At 40.2% G+C, this 20112-nt stretch overlaps 1 protein-coding gene across 1 annotated transcript; it reads left to right on the top strand.

Moving 5' to 3' along the window:
• Window positions 1-859: 859 nt before the first annotated feature.
• On the top strand, window positions 860-17463 carry LOC309404867 (coagulation factor XI-like; the record flags this gene model as incomplete). Its single annotated transcript, XM_081999492.1, has 16 exons — window positions 860-953; window positions 1067-1109; window positions 1681-1739; window positions 4542-4704; window positions 5378-5484; window positions 7095-7254; window positions 7811-7920; window positions 9597-9756; window positions 10546-10655; window positions 10744-10903; window positions 11031-11146; window positions 11500-11674; window positions 13612-13787; window positions 14095-14190; window positions 15526-15665; window positions 17044-17463. The coding sequence occupies 16 exons, from the start codon at window positions 860-862 to the stop codon at window positions 17197-17199; spliced, it is 2025 nt and encodes a 674-aa protein (XP_081855618.1). The 3' UTR covers window positions 17200-17463.
• Window positions 17464-20112: the final 2649 nt, after the last annotated feature.

Below are 20112 nucleotides of genomic sequence, written 5' to 3' on the forward strand. Positions count from 1 at the left end.
TGGAGACCTTGCTGGCCCGTAAGTCATGGAAAAGTCATTTCAATTATCATCGTGCTCAAAAGGGTCACAGTTGGGTGGAATGTTTTGGTTTAGATATTATTTGAGTAGAGCATGTGTATCTCTCTTTCCAGCATACTCAGTCTAAAAAAAAAGAGGAAGAAGAGTGGGGAGGACGGAAGAATTGCCCTTATGGCAATTTCACAATGAAAAGAAACACCTTTTTTTTTTTTTTTTTTTAAATTTGAAAGAATTTTTTTGTCTGAAATTTATTTTGCTTTGGTTACACATGCTAAAAAGAATTGTAGAAATCAAAACAAGTGCTTCAAGTCAGCTGTAAATTAAGTTTGACTTCTTGTTGTTGCATTTACATTTCATATATCTGCAAACAGGTTCAGGGTTTTTTCTGGCTTCTGGCAAACTAAAGACACTTAGTTGCATCTAACAACAAAATAGGAGTGTAGAAAAGGCCACAGTAAAACTGCTTGGAAGATGTAGACAGGACAATTCCTGCAGAGTATTGAAAAGGAGAAATAAGAACTTGAACTGATGTTAAAGAAAACAGAGCACAGAATACATAGTTGAACGTAGCTGCCTGTGTTTGCCAAGGGACTGCCTCAAGAAGATGGTGTAATAGTAAGAGAACATAGGTGACAATTCTGCCCTTGGTTACATAAGTTTCATAATGGAGTCATTTACCTGGGGGTGAGTCACTAGTCTTACTGATTTCATGTGGAATTCCTCCGCGCCCCAGCTCAGGATTTACTCTGGAGGTGAATCTCATTCCCCATTTATGTGTGTTCTTGTGCTAGTAACAGACACTCTGCCTGTTCTGAACCAGGGATTCGCCTTTTATTTTAAAATGTCATCAACAGGTAGATGCTCAGCTGATGTAAAACCTGGCCATCAATTTCAGTGCGGTCTGGATGATGCATGCTCTGAAAATGTGGCCCAAGGTCGGAAACAATATTGACAGAAAGGGTACCCATTCAAAGTAAATATTAAAGATAAGTTAGCATTGCAGGCACAGTAATATTTAACACAAACTGTTGACTTCTTTTTTTAGTAGAGCATAAACCTTATCCATTCATCCAGACCTACTGTATGTTCAGGTATGTAATCATTCTTGCAACGGATATTCAGTGGAAGTTTTTTCATAGCAACAAGACAGTGCATGTTTATCTATTTATGGATTGTGTTGTGTATTAATTTATTTGATTCTTTCACAGCTTAAGTTGTAGCATGTGAAGAAAAAAAAAAATTTGTTTTACATTCATATAATGTATATGAGAAGCAGTTAGTGCAAGTCTTTTGTTTGCTATGTTGATAATAGTATCCACTTAACTACCAGGACAGAGTCAGGATTAATAATGACATTCTGATGCAATATTGCTCCCTGTCTAAGCAAGAATAAATATTCTGCTGTGAAACAAAGCAGAAATTCTCTAAGTGCTTATAAGCTTTATTGCTTCGTGCAACCATAAGTAAAGGACTTGTTGCTCTTTTATGCTACTTCATATATGCCATAACTGTGTATCACAGCTGTAATTTGTAACTCTCAATGCCATTTTGAATTAACGGTGTAACAAGTGTAAGTCAGTTGATACACCTTGTGATACTTAGTAAAACTAATTATACACCCCTTACTAAACGTATCCTAAAGAATGACTTTGTGTTTTTTAGGATGATTCGGATTTATCAGACTTTTTATTTCATTTTCTTACTTGCTTCCGTTTACAGCGGTAAGTGAATATGTAGTTCCTAAGGTGGGCACCCAGAGTCACGCAACTCTTCTAGAAGGGGCGATGGTTAGGAGCTGCCGTCTGCTCCCGAGAGAGCTGTCGTGATGCTGCCGGGTTGCGCTCTGTTAAGTTTTGGTAACTCGCTGAACCCTGTTGCCTGACGTGGAACTTTCTAACGGGGCTTTACCGACGCTGTCCTGCCACCCCCGCCATGCTGTCCCCTCGCCCAGCAAGGCACGGGGCGGTGCGACGGGCGCTCTTCTCGGTGGGGCTGAGGCCGCCCTCAGCTCGTCACGGTGCGATCAGTGCGACGCTCCGTGTCCTGCACCCAACGGCAAGGTTAGCGGCGTAGCAAGGGAGCCCCTTCGCGCTCGCTGGGGGGGTCGGGGCGGCGGAGCGGTGCCCCGTGCTTCTCGGCGGACGTGGCTCTAACCTGCTTCCCCCCAGCACAAATCGGAGCGCGCTCAAGTCCGCGGCGGTGCCCGCTGGCCGCCGGCGGCCCCCGGCCCTGCGCGGCGAAGCTGGACACCTCCTCCCGGCGGCGGCGGAGCCTCAGCCCGCTCCCCAGACGCTGCCCTTGGGGCAGGAGGCAGGGCCGATGGCCACGGCGGGGGAGCCGCTCAGCCCGGCAGCCTCGCTGGGGGACAGCAGCTGAGCTTCAGAGACAACACCCTTTTTTTTTTTTCTTTTTTCTTTTTTTTAATAAACAAACCCCACCAACCTTCGGTCTTATTCGCACATTACCTTTGCGTGAAATTACGCGTTTAAAAAGTGTCTGTATAACACTTACATAGCATTGTGCTTGAAAGACTATTGCAATCAGTGTGAATAACTCCAGAACCGATTGTTTTATTGTAAATTATTTTTTAGAACTTTCTTGTTATGCTGGAAAATTAGTGATTGTGGATGTTTTTCAATGTCAGTCTGTGTTAATGATTTACCTTGTTCAGTTAGCAAAAGTCAGACTAAAAAAATTGCATGGCATTTCCCTGAAGTTCCCTGTGCTGATAAATTATAACTAAGACCATAAACACAGGTTTATGTTCAGTAATGTATTAACTGTTTTCTTGGAGGACAACTAGGTAACACAGCTTTTTAGCAAAATCTGTTTGATAAATGTAGTATTATTTAAGGAAATGTTTTACATGGGTTGAAACCTCAGCTCAACTGAAGTCTTGTAACATTTCTGAGGCCTAGGAAACATATTTTTATTAAAGTGTTCAGAACTGGCATAGTTTTACATGATACATAGTTTTACAAGCATAAATCAATTTTTTTTGTGTGTGTTAATTTACACTAGAAGAAGGTAATTAAGATCCAAATGTCTGATAGAGCAAAGAATTGCAATATTCTTCTCTTTGACTTTAGAATTCACGTAGAGTGCTCTAAGTTATAGAAAATGCTTTTCTGTTAACGACAAAGTTGGGCAAAGAAACTCTACTGAGAGTAATAAATACTAATTTTTAGAGAAAGGTCTTGAAAGTATATATACCAGAAAATGTAGATGTTTATAAAGTACAAATCTTGTATTAACAAGAAATTAACCTTTAAAAGATATTAGCATATCTTGCACACATGTCTAATATTTCCTTAATTTTTCCTGGTTTTGGGTAAATCATATATTTTACCCATGTGCAGGAAAAAGAATTACCTAAGTATATTTTATAATCACAGTAACAAATAAAACCGACTTGTAATATTTTAAACTGTACGATCCAGTATGATAGTTCCATTGGTTTTCATTTTAAATAGCTTTTGGAACAGTGCGATAGCTCTATGGTGACAGATTAAGCAGCTAGATGAAATGTTTTCAGTTGGGTTTCCTCCCATTCTGTAAAAATAGAGTATTTTCTCTTTACCTTTTAGCTAAGAAAAAGCACTTTTGTAGATACAGGAGTAAAAATCGGTGTATTTGCCGCTGTGGTAACCTGTCTGGAGGGCAAAATATAAGAAGAGAGCGGGCTCCTCTGCAAAGCCAGCCCTCTTGTGCGTTTTAACACAGAGATCTTACAAATGCCTTTATTTTGCAAGACGGGAACAGATTGCTGCTCAGGTATCTTCACTGCATGGCCCTGCAGCGTGAGCGGGTTTAATTCCGGAGTTCAACATGGGCTTGGCGATGAATTCCTGCAGGTGGTAGGTGAAGCGGTAGTTGAGCTCACGTTTATTCTGGATAGTTCCTGAGACGCTGCTCCTGTAAAATATTTTCTTCATTGTAAAGCAAGTCAGAAGGGGGCTCAAGGTGGGGTGTGAGGGAGCAGAAGGTTTATAAAATGCTGGGGAGCCACTGAAGCTATGCGCAGCGGCCCCGCCTGCGACTCTGGCCTCAGCATCCCTAAGAGATATGGGACTGTCTTCACATACAATGTTCTAACTCTTTGAGGTCTCTGCCCTTCCTTCTCCTGGTTTTCCTCTTACTGGTGTCTGTACTGGTCTCTCTCGGAAGATGCTTCTGCCGCTCCTCAGACCCACCATGAGAAGGTCCCTTCCCTCTCTGCCGTGCAGCTCTGCCTTCCATCCTGCTGCTTGGGCTTCTGCCTCGGCTCAAGCTGCCCTGCTCCAGCGTTGGGTACGAAGCAGGGAACGGGGGGAGACACTCCAGAGAGCTTTATTTCTGCGAGACAGCAGAGATGAGGCTCTCAGAGGAACTCTGCGGCTCACCCCCCTCACCCTATTCTCCTGCCAAAGGACTGTCTTAAAAGCAAGGTCAACAACAAAGAGGAGCAGCGGCTTCACCCTCTCCTGGTGAACTCTGCATGCTCCCATCTCTAATAATTCATGCATTTTGTTATTCTGTATCAGAATGTGTGACTCAGATCTATGAAAATACATACTTCCAAGGAGGAGACCTCACTACGGTTTTTACACCGAGTGCCAATTACTGCCAAGTGGTGTGTACTTACCATCCTACTTGTCTGCTCTTCACCTATTTGCCAGCAGCATGGGCTAAAGACCCCGCAAAAAGGTAAAAAGTTCATGTTCGTGTGGCTTTTGCTGGTCTCCTGTGATAATTTTAGGAACTTGTTAACATTTTGACAGAACACCGGCACGCAGGTAAAGCTACAGGGTTGCCATGGAAAACAATGTCATGTATCTTTGAAATTGGTGATCTGAAAGAGCATTTGCTTAAATTCGAAAGATGAAATTTGGCAGTGCCCCATCTTTCACGTTCGCATACCAGCCCTTTCAAGGAAACGGAGCTGACTGTGCACTTGCTCCTCTGTGCCACGTATTTACCGTTGAGGGACAACGCGAGCAATTTCACCTCTCCAGTGGTCCCCTCGACTGTCCCCCACCTTCTCTCTCTAGCATACTCTTCTCACAATTCAGAACTTCAGTAGCCTGAGAGGACGAGGTTGTCCTCCTTCTCTACGCCCAGTGTGTTTCTGTCCTCCAAACCCTGGGCTCTGCTTTTCGCTTTAACGAGACCTCTTGGAGCTCCCTCATACACCGAGTGATCTCATCTGCCACCAGTGCCAAAAAAGCAGATGCATCTCTACCCTATCTTTCTCCAAATTGCACTTATTGTCTAAATTTTAACATTGAGGGACATTAGACAGCCTGTATTTCATGTGAGACACAATTATGGAAGTCTGTTGTACTGCAAAAGCTGTGAATTTCTGCATTTTAAAACACAGATTTTCCTGCTACTTAAAAGATAGTGATACAGAAATGCTGCCGAAAGTGGATATGGAAGGAGCTATCTCTGGACATTCCTTAAAACAGTGTAACATCCAAATCAGTGGTAAGATATTATTCACAGGTATGCATTTTATGCTCTGTATCATGTAGCAGATGTTAGAAAATTAGCATTTTGAAAACAGGAATAGAATCAGGGAAGCCGCCGAGCAGTGATTTGTATGTCCTTTGCCAGATTTCTTTCCAACACAGCTTGCAAAATCTTCCAACTGGTTTCACACGTGTTTCATCCGTCAGCCCCAACTACCCACCACTGAGGTTCCCTGGATGAGGTAACAGGGAAATTATGCTCCTGCAGTCGCTTTTCGTTTCCTAGGGGCAGATGGGAGCACATGCTTTAACCGGTAGCTTTGGTTCTAAAGGTTAATTTACCACTACAATTCCACTCCATCAAGCTGCTCACGTGGCGTGCGTGACCCCGCTTTATAACTTTGGAGAGCAGACGCCCAGCAAAGAAGTAGCGCATAGTCACAAAGTGGTGTTGCTACCCTCGTGGTTCTTTGTAATAGTTTATTAGCAGGTTATCTACCAGGTCCATCTTTTAGTGTACGTATTATGCACAGAGTCTTAGTGTCAGCATGCCATGAGTTATCAGCAGGTGTATTTAAAGGCTATTAAATAGGTTGTTTTAAATAAGTTTTAAACTTTTACCTTCATAATGATGTCATTAAGAGGAGATCAGCTTTAAGCACAGCACGATACTGCAGAAAAACAGAATAAGGAAGAATATATTTATTCACTTCCTGACTTTGAGGCCAAACAACATCTTCTGGATGTTAGGCTAATTCTTTAGTTTTATTGGTATAACACCTCGATACGCCAGGACTGAATGAGTCTTACTTTATGCGAGTTGTCCATTGCAGCTATTGACAAACCAGTTGTGCTTGCTTTTGTTTGTCACGTGCCTTTCAGAGCAGTCAGGACTTTTAAAAGCCCTTTCCTGCCAACACCCTGTCGCATTTATATTTCTGAGTAGCTTTGGCCCAGCGAAATAGATTTCAGTAGGATGTTACTCTTTACGCTATATAGACTAATGGATATCACTGGAGTTAGTCTAGAATCAGGCTGGTGTCACTAAAATGAGAATCTACCCATATATATTTAAAAACCTCACCAATGGTTGGCTGACTCTTGTTCTGTGAAGAGACCCCACGGACTACGAGGCAAAACCTGCATCCTGCATGGAGGAAAGCTATTTCAAACCCCACAGTCCAAATTCCCCCTCTGTGGGGCGTAAATGAAATCTTCTGACTCAAATGGGAGATGTCAGTTGCTTGGACAGAAGGACAGAATTTGCCTTTTAAACTGCTCCATGAATTTGGAAATGGGGAAGTATGTTTTAGTATTAATCCTGAGCTCTTGCTTTGATTAATGTCATCATGGTCTCAGCCGTGGTGGTTAGAGCTCCTCTCTCATGTAGGCAGAGACACGGCCAAAGTCTGCCAGTATTTTCCTCTGCCATGTGGTACTATACTACACCTACACTTCTTATTTTGTTAGTTAGAAGTACATGTGAAGTATGATGTAACTGAAGTGAGCCTGGGATGTGGAATCTGGGTTATGAGGGCTGTGTCATACTTTTGGGCAGTTTGGGGTGCAGGGTGGGGAAAAGAACAGAAGCATGTTTTTGGAACTTGGTCTCTCTTTTTGTTACAGCTTGCAGCCCAGATGTCCACATAGGACTGGATATGGAAGGGAAAATTTATGATGTTACTATGGCTGACAGCTATCAACAATGTCAAAAAAGGTGTACCAATGACAACCATTGCCATTTTTTTACATATGCCTTGGAAACATTTCATGATGCAAGCTTTCGGTAAATACAGGCTTGATCCCTTCCCTTGAACAGCGCTGTGCTTTAGTAGAGTAAATCTCAGAGCAGTCTAAGGTGTGAGAATTTAGTCAAGTAAATAATTTTTCCTTGACTTGTCATCCTTGCAATGTTTATTCAAACTTACAGATAGGAAAATGTCTGTAGTAAATTCACTTTCATTTGTCTATCAGGGGGAAAGACAGACTTGATTATCATAGTACTGAAAAAATGGAAGTCCTCTGGAGATACTGAAATGCAAATTATATTGGTAGGTGTGCAGCATTATTGCTCTGTTAAATCTTGCTCTGCTTATTGCTCTGAAAATAGTATCATCAGAGCAGCCAGAGAAATTCTTTCATTTTTGAGCTGTCGATCTGCTCAATTTTACAAGTTAAACATTGTTCAGCTAGCTCTGTTCCTCATTGGAAGATTGCTCTGGAGATTGCTCTGGCCATGGACAGAACATGCACCGTGGTAGGAATCACGGGGCCAGGAGGATGGTGTAGACCAAGGAAGATGGCCTGTTGTCTTACCACTTTCTTTATTCTTTGTCGCTCAGTAAAAAATGCTTCTTGAAACATACCAGTGTAGGAACTCCAACCAGCATAAAGGTGCTTGATGAGGTTGTGTCTGGATTCTCTTTAAAGCCATGCCAGCTTTCTGAAATAGGTAACTATTTAAAAATCTCTGATTCAGTTTAGTTTTAAGGGTTATGGATGACGAGGTGCAGTCTATCCCTGACGTGTATAAATGTTTCATTATGTAAAATAATTAAAATATAAACTTATTCTTGCACATATAGTTAGTACTCTCAGGCACAAAGGAGGTTCAGATCTTTTTAATTTTTCCATTTTATCATTTGTCTTACAAAAACAGTTGCCTGCTTTGAAGATCTAAAGAATTCTTTCATAAGATTAGCTTGATGAAATTGCATGATACCTTTGTAGCGTGCATACAAAAAAGAAAGATAAAATCCCATCAAAGTCAAAGATCAGGAGGAATATAAAGCTTTCTAAATTCTGTTTGCGTATTCTGTATGCCCTTAGAAATGTATAACGAGGACCTGCAGCTTTCTAATACAACTGGCTAATATGAAGGGATGTATTCTGTGTTTTGAGGGTGATTTGTGATGCAAGCAGTGTCTGTGCTTATTCTTGCAATCATTACTCAGGCAAAACTCTCAAGAGTGCAAGATCAAACGCTGTGTATTATACCTTCTTATTCTCAATTGAAACATCTTTTGCTTTTTTTTTTTTAAATCTACCTCCACCTTCTCTTACTATGTGGTATTTTCCCTTCTTAATGGTGATGATGTTCTGCTTCTGTATGGTCTTATTTTAGCTCACAGATAATCTAGTTTCCCCGTAGAAATCACATTTTGTAGACACTCTGCATCTTTTTTTCTATATCAATATATTTTCTTCAGACTCTGCTAGTCCTACCTCTCCCTTTTACCGTTTTTCCCTTTCTGTAGTAAGAGGTTCCCAGTATGTTTCTATAACTCATTGGGTAGTGTCAACCTGGCTGCTGTACTTTCTCCACAGCTGAAGTTCTCTGCTGTCACCAGGTCCTGTATTTTGGATCATTTCACTGTTTTTACTGTCTTTACAGTTCGACAGTTTCAAGAAACATCACCCATGCTGGTGCTTCGTTTTTTCCTCTTTTTATTGTTGCACTGGGATTTTAACTAGGGCTTCAAGTACCTCTTTGGAGAAGGCAACTCATTCTTCTCTTTCTAAACGTGCTGGTACTTCCTTTAACTTCTCTATCCGTGGTCTGGTTGTGTGAATTATCCTGCCAAGCCTCTGTTACGTTATTTTGGTCATGTCAGAGGGCAGACTGTGCATTACTCTGGCTTATTCTCCCTACTTTTCAAATAGCATTTAATAAAGCGTTAAGAGGACCATCACATTATTTTTCTTCTAGTTATCCCATGATCCTCTTAGGTATTCTCATTCCTTACAATTATTTTAGGCTTTGCCTCGATTACCATGATTTATTCCTAACTGTGGGTTTGTATACTGGTCTCCACTGTTTGTTTGAACAAACTCCATTTGTTCCTGCTTTAAAGCCTTCCCTGTTAGATTAGCAAATCTGTATTCTAACATGTCGTTGCACTTTTTCTCTGTGTGAACCTTATCCCTGGTCAGCAGTCCTCTCCATGAGTTTACACACTCAAAAATGTTCTCGAGAAATAGGTTTTGGTTCACATGTGCCGTTATCTTTCCAGCTTCTCGGTCCCAAAGGAAGGAAAATGTGAATAAGGATAGAAATTAATAACCTTAACATTCTGATGACATAATAAAATCTTTGGAATTTTGATATTTTGCTCTTGTTTTATACAGATTGTCAAATGGACATTTTTGAAGATCAAGAATTTTCAGGAATGAATATTACAAGTTTTTTCACTCCCGATATCTCTGTCTGCCAAACTATATGTACATATTTTCCAAAGTGCTTGTTCTTTACATTCTTTACCAGGGAATGGCAAATAGACTCCCAAAGGTGAATATGACAACTAACTTTAATTCTCTAAGTAGATGTATTTTTTTTTAAAGCACACAGCCTTTTTTTAACCGCTGTTTTCTTATACTTATGGAAATTTTTGTTGAAAGGTTATTTTCAGTAAAGCACAGTGTTTTATGTTTTGTATTCATAAGTTTATAATTTCCTGTGGGCATTTCATCTGTTCTCCAGCGTGATCAGGGGTTTTGTATTGCCACTGCATATCTGGTGTTTATCTGAAGAGAGTTATACACATCAAAGAGACAGTGAGCCTCCAGATTGCTTTAATGACTCAAACCTGAATGGTATGAAATTATCAAAAGAGTCATCTGATCTCCTAGCAGTATTAAGTTATTCACTTGAAAAGATTTTTGATGAAGTTAACAGGCTTAAAAATGTTTCTATTGAACTTCCTTCTTTCATACTTTTAGTAGTGAGGATAGTTAAAAATCTACATTCCACACAAACCAAAAGAGTAAGGTTTCAAAGGAATTTCAGTGAGAAGCAGAGCTGAGATGGCATATATCATCTAAAGTCACCTCTTCTGTGTACATATAAATACTGTATGACCATTAGTAGAACAGTCATATGCCATTTCACAAAACTACGAACAAGTCCCCTCAATTTAGTGTGAACTTAATGAATACATTTACCTATGAAATACTTTTACAGATAGAGACTTGGGAGAAAAAACACATTTAAGAAAGAACCTTCCCTTACCAGTACCTAAACAATGAATTTTAGGATGTGAGAACAGATTTGGTTATTGTAAAAAAATCTTCATTTTAGAAATCTTTGCCTTCTGAAGACGTCAACAAGTGGGATACCAGAGGCACTTATATCACGAGAAAATGCTGTATCAGGCTTTGGTCTCCTAAATTGCAGAAGATCTTTTCCTGGTAAACAATAAATTACAATAAAAATACTAATTTCGAATTAATGAGATTAATGGACTTTCTGATGCCTGGAATGCTTTCATTCTTACAGCCTGCAATTCTCGTACTTACATGCATATGAATTTTTTGGGAGATGAACTCAATGTCACTTATACTAAAGGACACAGAGCCTGTCAGCAGGTTTGCACAGATGTGATCCGCTGCCAATTTTTTACCTACTTTCCTCTCCAAGATTCATGCAATGAGGAAAGGTGAGATATATTTTTTTAAATGTTCAGATATTGCCACAATAATGATTCTGCAGACTTGGTGAGGGGGTAATGTATGTGTTCTGCCTAAAAAAAGTACAAATGAATCTCTGCATTAATTTATTGGCAGAAAGTGTGAGTGTCACCTAAGAATGTCCTCGAATGGGTCTCCCGTGGAAATAGTACATGGGCCAGGAAGGATCTCGGGATACTCACTAAGATTGTGTAAAAAAAAAGCCAGTACTGGTAAGTAAAACCTCATTCACGTAAAAGAGACAGTGCTTAACTGATTTCAGTACAGGAAGCCAAAGCCTCCTTTTTTTAATTTTTTTTTTTTTTTGTAAATTGAATTGGTTTCATTGTGCCAGTGGGACGCCTTGTGAAGAAGTTGGCCAGGTCTGCACGTTGTGAACGCCAGCAGTAGCACTGTGAACTTGGGTTTAATAGACTTTGTGACCATAAAGGGATTAGAACGTATTGTGTATCACCTTCTTTGCAATAGATCGGTCCCTGTTCGGGGATCAGCAGTACCCTCATCTTCATTTTTTCACTGGTGAGCGCGAATTACCTTTAAGCGCCGTTTTAAATTACTTCTGTAGTGTGTATGCAGCATTCTGCAAGAACAATTAGGATCGTTGGAGGGACGGACTCTTCCCCTGGTGAATGGCCGTGGCAAGTCAGCTTGCATGTGAGGTTGTCTCGTCAGAGACACCTCTGCGGGGGCTCGATCATCAGCAACCGGTGGATCCTCACCGCTGCTCACTGCGTCATGAGGTGAGGCCTAAACGTCAGTGTGCAAATAAAACCAAAAATTTCATCCAGCGTGTGAGATAGGTTGAGTTTTGCCTTTCAGAAAAATAAAAATGAGGACTAGAGTAAAATAAACTGTTTTAATGTAACCCAAAGGCAGACTATTCATATACTTAATGTAAGTGGAACGCCATACTTCGTCCCTTTGTAACATAGTATTGTACTGTTGATGCTAAATTATTTTAATGCATCTAGAAGATGAAATTCTAAAGCAGACACCAGATACCTACAGAAATGTAGACATTCTCATGAGAGAAAATCTTTTTCTTACTGTAATACCGTATCATCAAGGAAAAGCTGTTGCTAGGTTACTCCATTTCATAAATTTCAAGTGATTTATCTCAGAGGTTTCTCCGTGGCACTTAAGACACAGTACTAATCCGATAGCTTCAGCAGCAGGGAGTTCAGCCAGTTAATTTATTTGTCCAGGACACGAAGAAAATCGCTGTGGGGGGTCCAGTTAGGCTGCTTCTGGTACCTGAGCTACCTATCTCTCTGTTACGTGAAACATCCAGATCCCAATTGTCCTGGCTTTCCTTTAACAGTTGGGGGTTTTTTCAAAATTCTATCAGTCAATACCCTATTTTGATGCACATTTCAGCTGTAAGAACAAAATTTAAAGCAGCCGATACCTAAGACTTTGCTAATTTGCACTGACCCATATAGTCTCTGTTGTTAATCAAATTGCCATCAGATTCGGGTCATGAAATTACTTGCGTTGTGAAGAGCTGACTTAATTGTCGTGCAGGTGATTAATTTCCTTCTTTAGACTGCCATCACCTGTAAAGCAGGTTATGCTGCCGTTTACAGGGTGAAAGTGTAAGGCTATAATGCAGTCTGATGGGAGAAACGGGTCCGGTAACAGAGAAAACGCTTCAAAGAGGACGCTGACCCAGCAACATGGTCCAAAATCAGGCACGTTTACTCCCGCAGTGTAGTACGTTACCCATTATTGGTTTTTTCCATGTAATAGTAGTGCCAATATTTTGCCTTCAGCGGCAAACTTTATAAAAGTAGTTGAAGTCTCTAAAAAACCCTACATAAGAAATATCTTTCCCTACCTGGTATCCTGTGTAGAAGTTACCAGTATTATAAAAGGCAAAAGGGAGAAGATATGCTTGGAAAATAAAAATTTAAAAATAGACTTTGGAAATTATTAAGTCTAATGGATACTTATAAATGCATATATAAAATCTTCACAACTTTTGGAAAGTTTATTTAAACCAAGTTTTGCATCTTCTTCATTGCATGTGCCAAAAACTTGTGGGTTGCCTTAATGGTAGAATATCATAATGAAATATCCCTTAAATTTACTCAAAGTAAAGTTGAAATCATAAAGATTTTCTGGAACTTTTCATATAGGTCTATGATATTATACTTCCTAATCTATATTTACATGGCTAGTGTAATTTTCCTAACAAATAAGTGTCAGAACAGACTCTACTTGAATTTATATTCCCAACCTTATTTTCATTACTAGAAAATCTGTTGTATTGGAATGAATGGAAAGAATCTCACTTAACTACTTCAGGGCTTGCATTAGGCCATTAACAAAAAAAAAAAAAAAAATAGGAGAAGAGAAAATAAAAGAAGGCAGAAGGGGAAGGAGGATGAAGGATCAGGATAATGAGAATGAGTCTGAACATAAAGGAGAAAGAAAACTGGTGTGGGGATGAAAATATGAATAGGGAGAGGAACAGAAAGAAGGAGAAGCGGAGGGAATAGACACAATGAACCCTTCTTTGGTTTTGAGAGTGTGAACATAAGAAATGGGAAGAATGACCTTAGTGCTGCTGTTCACTGTACACTCGGGAGTAACGGAGGATGTTGGCATCTGCACACAAACTCTACATCAGTGCAAATCTTGTGCCACAGACTGACTGTTTGTCTTTTTCCTCCAGTCTTGAGAATCCCAACATTTGGCGTGTTTATGCTGGTATTTTAAAACAATCAGAAATAAATGAGGATACGCCCTTCTTCAAAGTGGAAGAGATTATTGTTCACCCTCAGTATAAATACGCACAGACTGGATATGACATTGCTTTAATGAAACTTGATAAGCCTATGAATTTTACTGGTATGTAGTGTATTTCAGAGGAATTCTGAAAATGTGCAGGATGACACAGGGCTGGCATTGGTATGGCAGTGCATGACACCTGGGCTGGCTTCCTTTAACATGCAGTTACTGGGGTTTGAAGAGAGTCGTATTCTGTTGGCTTTGAAAAGAAAATGGGTGGCTTTTATTTATGTCACTGGAACGATATGTAGTGTGAGGGACAAAGCATAACATGGAGGCTATCATCAGGGGTTGTGTAGGTGCCCACAAAACCTTGATCTTGCACTTGTCTCTGCTGGTCAAACTAATATTTTCAATAATATTTTAGATCTTCAACTACCTATTTGCCTGCCATCAAAAGAAGACGCTAACGTACTTTATACGGACTGCTGGGTAATTGGATGGGGTTACAGAAAAGAAAAAGGTACAGATAAATATCTAAATAGTGAGTTCTTGTATTTGCAAAATTCACGTGGTTAAAAAAACCAATCCCTGCCTTTTTTTTTTTTAAAAAAAGAAAAAGAACTCCCCCTTCTTTTTTAAAAGAAAGTTCTACTATGTTCTTGGCTACCATTATTGCTATTGGGCCAGCACTGTAATATAGTTCTTAATTAGAATCTACTTCTATGAAGACATCATAAAACATATATGAAAGGTGTATGAAATTATCATTAAATAACTCCATGCTCTGGCACAAAAATTAGATTTTAGAAATCATTTGAAATATGTAAGAATGCAACCTTCAATATATCCTGTACAGCCCTCAAATACTTTTCCTCAGATTCTAGCTTAATCTACTGGCAAAACCCAGTGCATATCTGGAATGCAGACTCCTTTTGGCACTCCCAGCCATAAAAAGCCAGCAGACTTATCACTGAAGTGTGAGGTTTTAATTACAGTCTGCACATAACCCATGCTTTTTTTTTTTTTTACGTGATTGTATTCATATGACTTTGGAGATTGAAGTATGCTGCTTTTATGATTCTGAAGGTTGATTATAAACAACCTCAATGACTGCTGTGTTTTGATAATGGGATTTAAGCTCCTCTGATTTTATCTGGAGGTACGCCAAGTAGCTGTTAGTTATCGAAGTCTGTGTTACATGTATTTACTTCTATTTTTATATGTGGAATATTTACGTGTGTGTGTATATACAAACGCCCCATTTAAAGTGTCTTTTCCTGTATATACGTTCCTATTTGAAGGTTAGAGTTCAACGTGAAATCTAACAAATCTAGGCAGATATTGTATAGGCTAATTTCTTCATTAATTAGTTAATTCCTAAGAAAAGGCTGCTCTTGAATACTCTTACTAACTCTATGTGCAAATTTCTCCATCCTGTAAACTGCTGGGGCATGGAGCAGCACAGATTTTGCAACTAGGAGATTCCAAACCTATTGTAACACATTCCTAAGAAATAATTGTTAATAACACAAAGCAATGCTCTTAATGGGAGGACAGGTTCCAAGGGCCAATGCCCTGAAAGCCATACTCATACGAGGATTCATTGCAAATCATGAGGGAGTTTTGAAGCTTGACCAGTCATGAGACATAAAATGGCATCATAAAAGCATTCAAATTAGCAGAGAATTCACACATTAAAAAAAGGAAAATTGGTGTCGTGAACATCTAGCAACACTCTAAAAGCAGTGGCCTCCAACTTTGTAATATCACTGTATAGGGATTTCTAGAGTTTGATTTTTTAACTTTTATTTTGCTAGAAGCAAACATTTCTCTGTTCATACCACCTATTACATAGGTCGTGTAGAAGATATTCTTCAGAAGGCTACCGTTCCCCTCATGTCAAAGGAGGAATGCCAGGCAAGGTACCGGAAGCGCAGAATAGGTGACAAAGTGATCTGTGCTGGCTATGATGAAGGTGGAAGGGATGCCTGTAAGGTAATGAAAGTCATATAGTCTGACCATTTGTTCAAATACATAATTGAATACTGTAATTATTTTTAATTGCCATTGGAAAAATATGGCTATCAATAGAGCTGTTCATTGACTTGTCACTTTTGCGTGTCAAAAGCACTGAAAGTCAGGGTATATGCATTGAAATCTTTAGGGATCGATTCCATGGATAAGAAACTCTGTGTGTGTATATATCTCTCTCATCCATTTAGGGAATAAAATGGTATTCCTTCAGAGTATCAGAAATCCAGAGAGAGCAGCAAGTCAAAGCTGCTCAAAGCTATCGCAAAGCACTTCCCCAATAAAAGTGGATTTCCTATGTGATGTTTTTATTTCTTGACATGAAATACAGTACATAAAAGCTTATTTTAAACCATCCACTGTGTGGATGCACCCAGAAGGGAGGGTGCTGGAGATGCTGTTAAATGCATGAGGAATGGAAGGCTAAAGACAACCTGAGCAGACTGGTCTCTTCGTTGTTAGAATTTAAAACGTCGCAACAGCGCGAGTTCAGTGAGCCAAGTTCTCTGCTCGAGTGTAAACTCATGCACTCCCGTTAATTTAAATATTCTAAGCCAATTTATGCAAGAAGAAAATAGTCTGATTAGCAAGATTAAATTCTCTACCAAATACGGTATTTTCACTTTAAGCATTTAAGAGTTAACGTTCTTATGTGAAAATGTTACTGTTACTATGATGGGTATTGAGTAACTAGGAATAAAAATACTTGGAGTTCGGAAGTAATTTTTCCTCTATTGCCAGTGATGCTTTCTTTATCTGATACAGTGTACCAGAACATGGAGATGCTGTCTTAGAAAAACAACGCACTTGCTATTGTCTCAAAAACTCATAACAGCTGCACTCAAGAAGCTTATGTTCAGAAAGATCAGTTAGGAACAGGAAAAGAAAACAGAGAGGTGTTTAATCCTGAGGGGAACAGAGTCACTCAAACAAGATAAGCCACATAAAGAACTGAGGTTTGCCTACTAAAACCAAGGCTGTAAGAGAAAACATGGGCAAATTTACTGTTTTTCTCACCTGTACATGTAGTCTTCACTGGGTTTTAAATCCATGTATGTAGATAAATTAAAAGAAAAAAAAAAAAGCCAGTAGTTTTGAACCTTCATGGGAAGTGGAAATTATTTGCAACGACTGGAAAATATTTAGAAGTCAATTTACTAGAAAAACAGGAAACCTGTTTCAGTAGCCTGTTAATTAGCTTTAAGCGAAAGCGATTGAAATCTAGGCAGTTATGCTGGTGTTAATGCTGAATGACGCTGATTTTAATCAAGGCTTTCTTTGGGAGGGAAATACTGACAAAGGCTCCTCCTTGCGTGCTCTGTCTTTTTCTCCCGTGGCACAGGGAGATTCAGGAGGGCCGCTGTCATGCAGGCACGAGGAGGTGTGGTATCTGGTGGGCATCACCAGCTGGGGCGAAGGGTGCGCTCGCCCCAGGCAGCCGGGCGTCTACACGAAAGTTGCTGAGTATTCCGACTGGATTCTAGAAAAAACCACGTAGCGTGAGAGTTACCTGCTGGCTCGAAGCGATGGCGTGGCACGGTAACCCTCGGAGCAATGCGATGAAGTGTATTAGCGTTTTTTTAAAGGGTGTTTCTTGTTAGCCTGGAATGTGAAAGAGTTGATTAAAAATGTAGAAGAGCAGTAATGAATGCACTTTGCCATTACTAAATAAAAATAAACTCTGTGGTCACTGATTTGGCAGAAAAAAACCCACCGTGTCTGAACCATTGATTCCTTTTGTCCTTGCTAGTGTAAAATGGGAGCGGAGGAGGTTTTGCAGGGCACGTATGGACCTGGGAGCTGGGAACTGCTTCTGACTCCTGAGGTCTGGACACAGCAATGGAGATTTTCCTCCAGCCCAACCAGTTACAAACTTACTAAGGGGCTTGGGGAAGGGAAGCTGAGGCAGGGAGAAGCCTATACAATTGTTTCCTTAGGGAATTAGCCCCAAAAGTGGCAGTCCTAGCCAAGAAAACAAAACCAGAGGCCTTGGCAAGCTCTTCAGTAACCATTTTGCAGGTATAGTAACAGCGCTGTCTTTGACTTACATTATTCTAATTTCTGTGGAAAGTTTTGTGGTAAGAATGATAATTTGGGTCTACTTCCTTTGCAGCAGGATATCCAGAAACTTGATAAAAGAGTCATCCCCTTTAGAGACATCATACACCATTAGTCTTTAGCACAATATATTTTTATTTTCCAGATCCCTAACTCTGCTTGATTAAAGAAACCGCTTTCTCCTTTTCCTTTATCTCCTTTTTTCCTTTTATCCTTTCTCCTTATTTTGTGTCAGGTAGCAAACACATTCTAGTGTGAGAAACAGGAGTCAAAAATGTATTACTTGCCCATAGTAAGAGGCAGCAGTTCAGACTGAATCAGAAAGGAAGGCACAGGACTTGGCGTTGTCTTTGCCAAACTTTGTGAACTTGTTTCCTAATCATCTACATTACCTTAATTGCTGAAAGTATGTTCTGGAGTGTTACTGATAATTGTCACGCACCCATACAGGGTACGTTGTGGAGCTAAACAGCAGGAGTGGCTTTACAAGTAAATGAGGACATGAAAATTAGAAATAAAACCTGTTAAATTTATGGGAGAAAACAATCAGGCTGCTGAAAATTACTTCTGTGTTTAATTTTTTTATGCTTTATTTGCGAATAATACTGAGGAAAAATGTAATTCCACAACTACATGCTTACAAACGGTTGTATCTGTGTCCAAGTGTCCAAAGAGCCGCTGGAGTCAGAGTGCTTCTCGGGGTGTGCAGCTCTAAGCTGGCTGCAGTCAACACACCTGAAATGGCACAGCTGTATTCAAAGGCTGGCGGCTTGGTTTTGTTGGGTTTTAAAGGCTCAAAATTCAAAGCAGGGATGAAAACAGTCCAAAATGTAACAGGAGGAGAGAGGGAATGGGGCTGCTGCCGGCACGTCTTGGGGAAATAAGGGCGCTGCCTTCCCTCCGCCCCGCAGTGGGCTCCCGGGGCCGGGGCTGGCGCCGCGGGTGGTGCGCGGCGCTGAGGGTCGCCCGTTTTGGGAGTCCCCGTGCAGGCTGTGGGCGTTCGGAGAGGCAACAGGCAAAGGCTGGCGTGCGGTTGAGGGGACGGGATCAAGGGAGAGAGGGAAGGCACGTCACTCTGCTGGGACTTTTTGCCAACACCGCAGAAGCAGAATGGGAGATAAAGATGGGGGCTGATGTCCTTTTCATGCTCTGTTTAATCCACAACTGGTTTAAAATGCCAGACATTCCGTCAAAAACCTAGAGACTTAAATAAGGGACTGAGAAAGAGTAGTAAAAAATAAAAAACAACAGAAAAAGAAGAAAGATTCCTGTCATTCAGATGTGCTTCTGCCCTCATGGGGAAGGAATGAAGACAGGTGGAAAAGAGCTGCTGAACAGACAAAGGATTTGCTTCAGTATGAAAACAGAGATTGAAACTCTCTAAAGAGAATCATCAGGAGACCATCCGAAATACCCGTCTGCTAATACTCAAGCTGTGTGTTTGCTAAAGAGCAAATGAAATGTCAATCTGATAACCTTTAATACTTTCTCATAATAATGCTGGCGTCGGCTGCTTTTTCAAATGCACACAAAATGCATGCGCTTTTCTTTTTTTTCCCCCTCTTTTTTTTTTCCCCTTTGTTTTGTTTTGTTTTCTGCTACAGCTTTCCAGGTTGTGGCTACTGGAGTAATGAAGAGGAATGGCAGCTCAGCAGTGCTCTGTAGACCACCAGAGCTCCATGTTTTGTTTCTCAGGGCCATACCTGGTGACAACAATACGCTAAAGAAAACCTAGCTGTTCCTGTAGAAAAGATAAGGGATCTCAGTGACCGTATATATCCTTCATGAGCAGCTGTTGACCAAATGAAATACCATGTTCCAATATATTTTCACCTAGAGCAGGTATCCTTCAGTGAAGTTTTACATCAGTTCATGTAAACTAATGGCAGTAAAAAGAGCACATCTGTTCGTCCATAACACATTCCTGATAGCTGAAAGTGAGTAACAGGAATAGATACTATGTGGAGAATGCAGGAGTTCCTGGTAGCTATACGAAGTCCTTATGACTTCATTTAAGAAGAAGTACATGAAGGAACATCTGACCTTTCTGTGGATTTATATATCAGCATAATATGTAATTCATTGAGACCTTTAGACTCATAGATAGAAACATATTGGTGTTACTAAGTGTTATGTTGCTTAGGTTTTCTGGTATCGATAGGTAGCTTGCACTGAATGAGAGGCAGTTTATGACCTTTATTTATTCTCCCTTCTCATCTACCTCCCTGGGGAAAAATAATTTTTAAAAACCAATAACCTGAAAACCTATCTCCATATCATTAAAGAAAAGCCTGGCCTTATGCTTTAAATCTGCCTCTGTTTATGTTCGTGCAGAACATAAACATCAGTGCTT

Source organism: Phaethon aethereus (assembly GCF_964289735.1).
Source record: "Phaethon aethereus genome assembly, chromosome: 4".
Taxonomy (NCBI): domain Eukaryota; kingdom Metazoa; phylum Chordata; class Aves; order Phaethontiformes; family Phaethontidae; genus Phaethon; species Phaethon aethereus.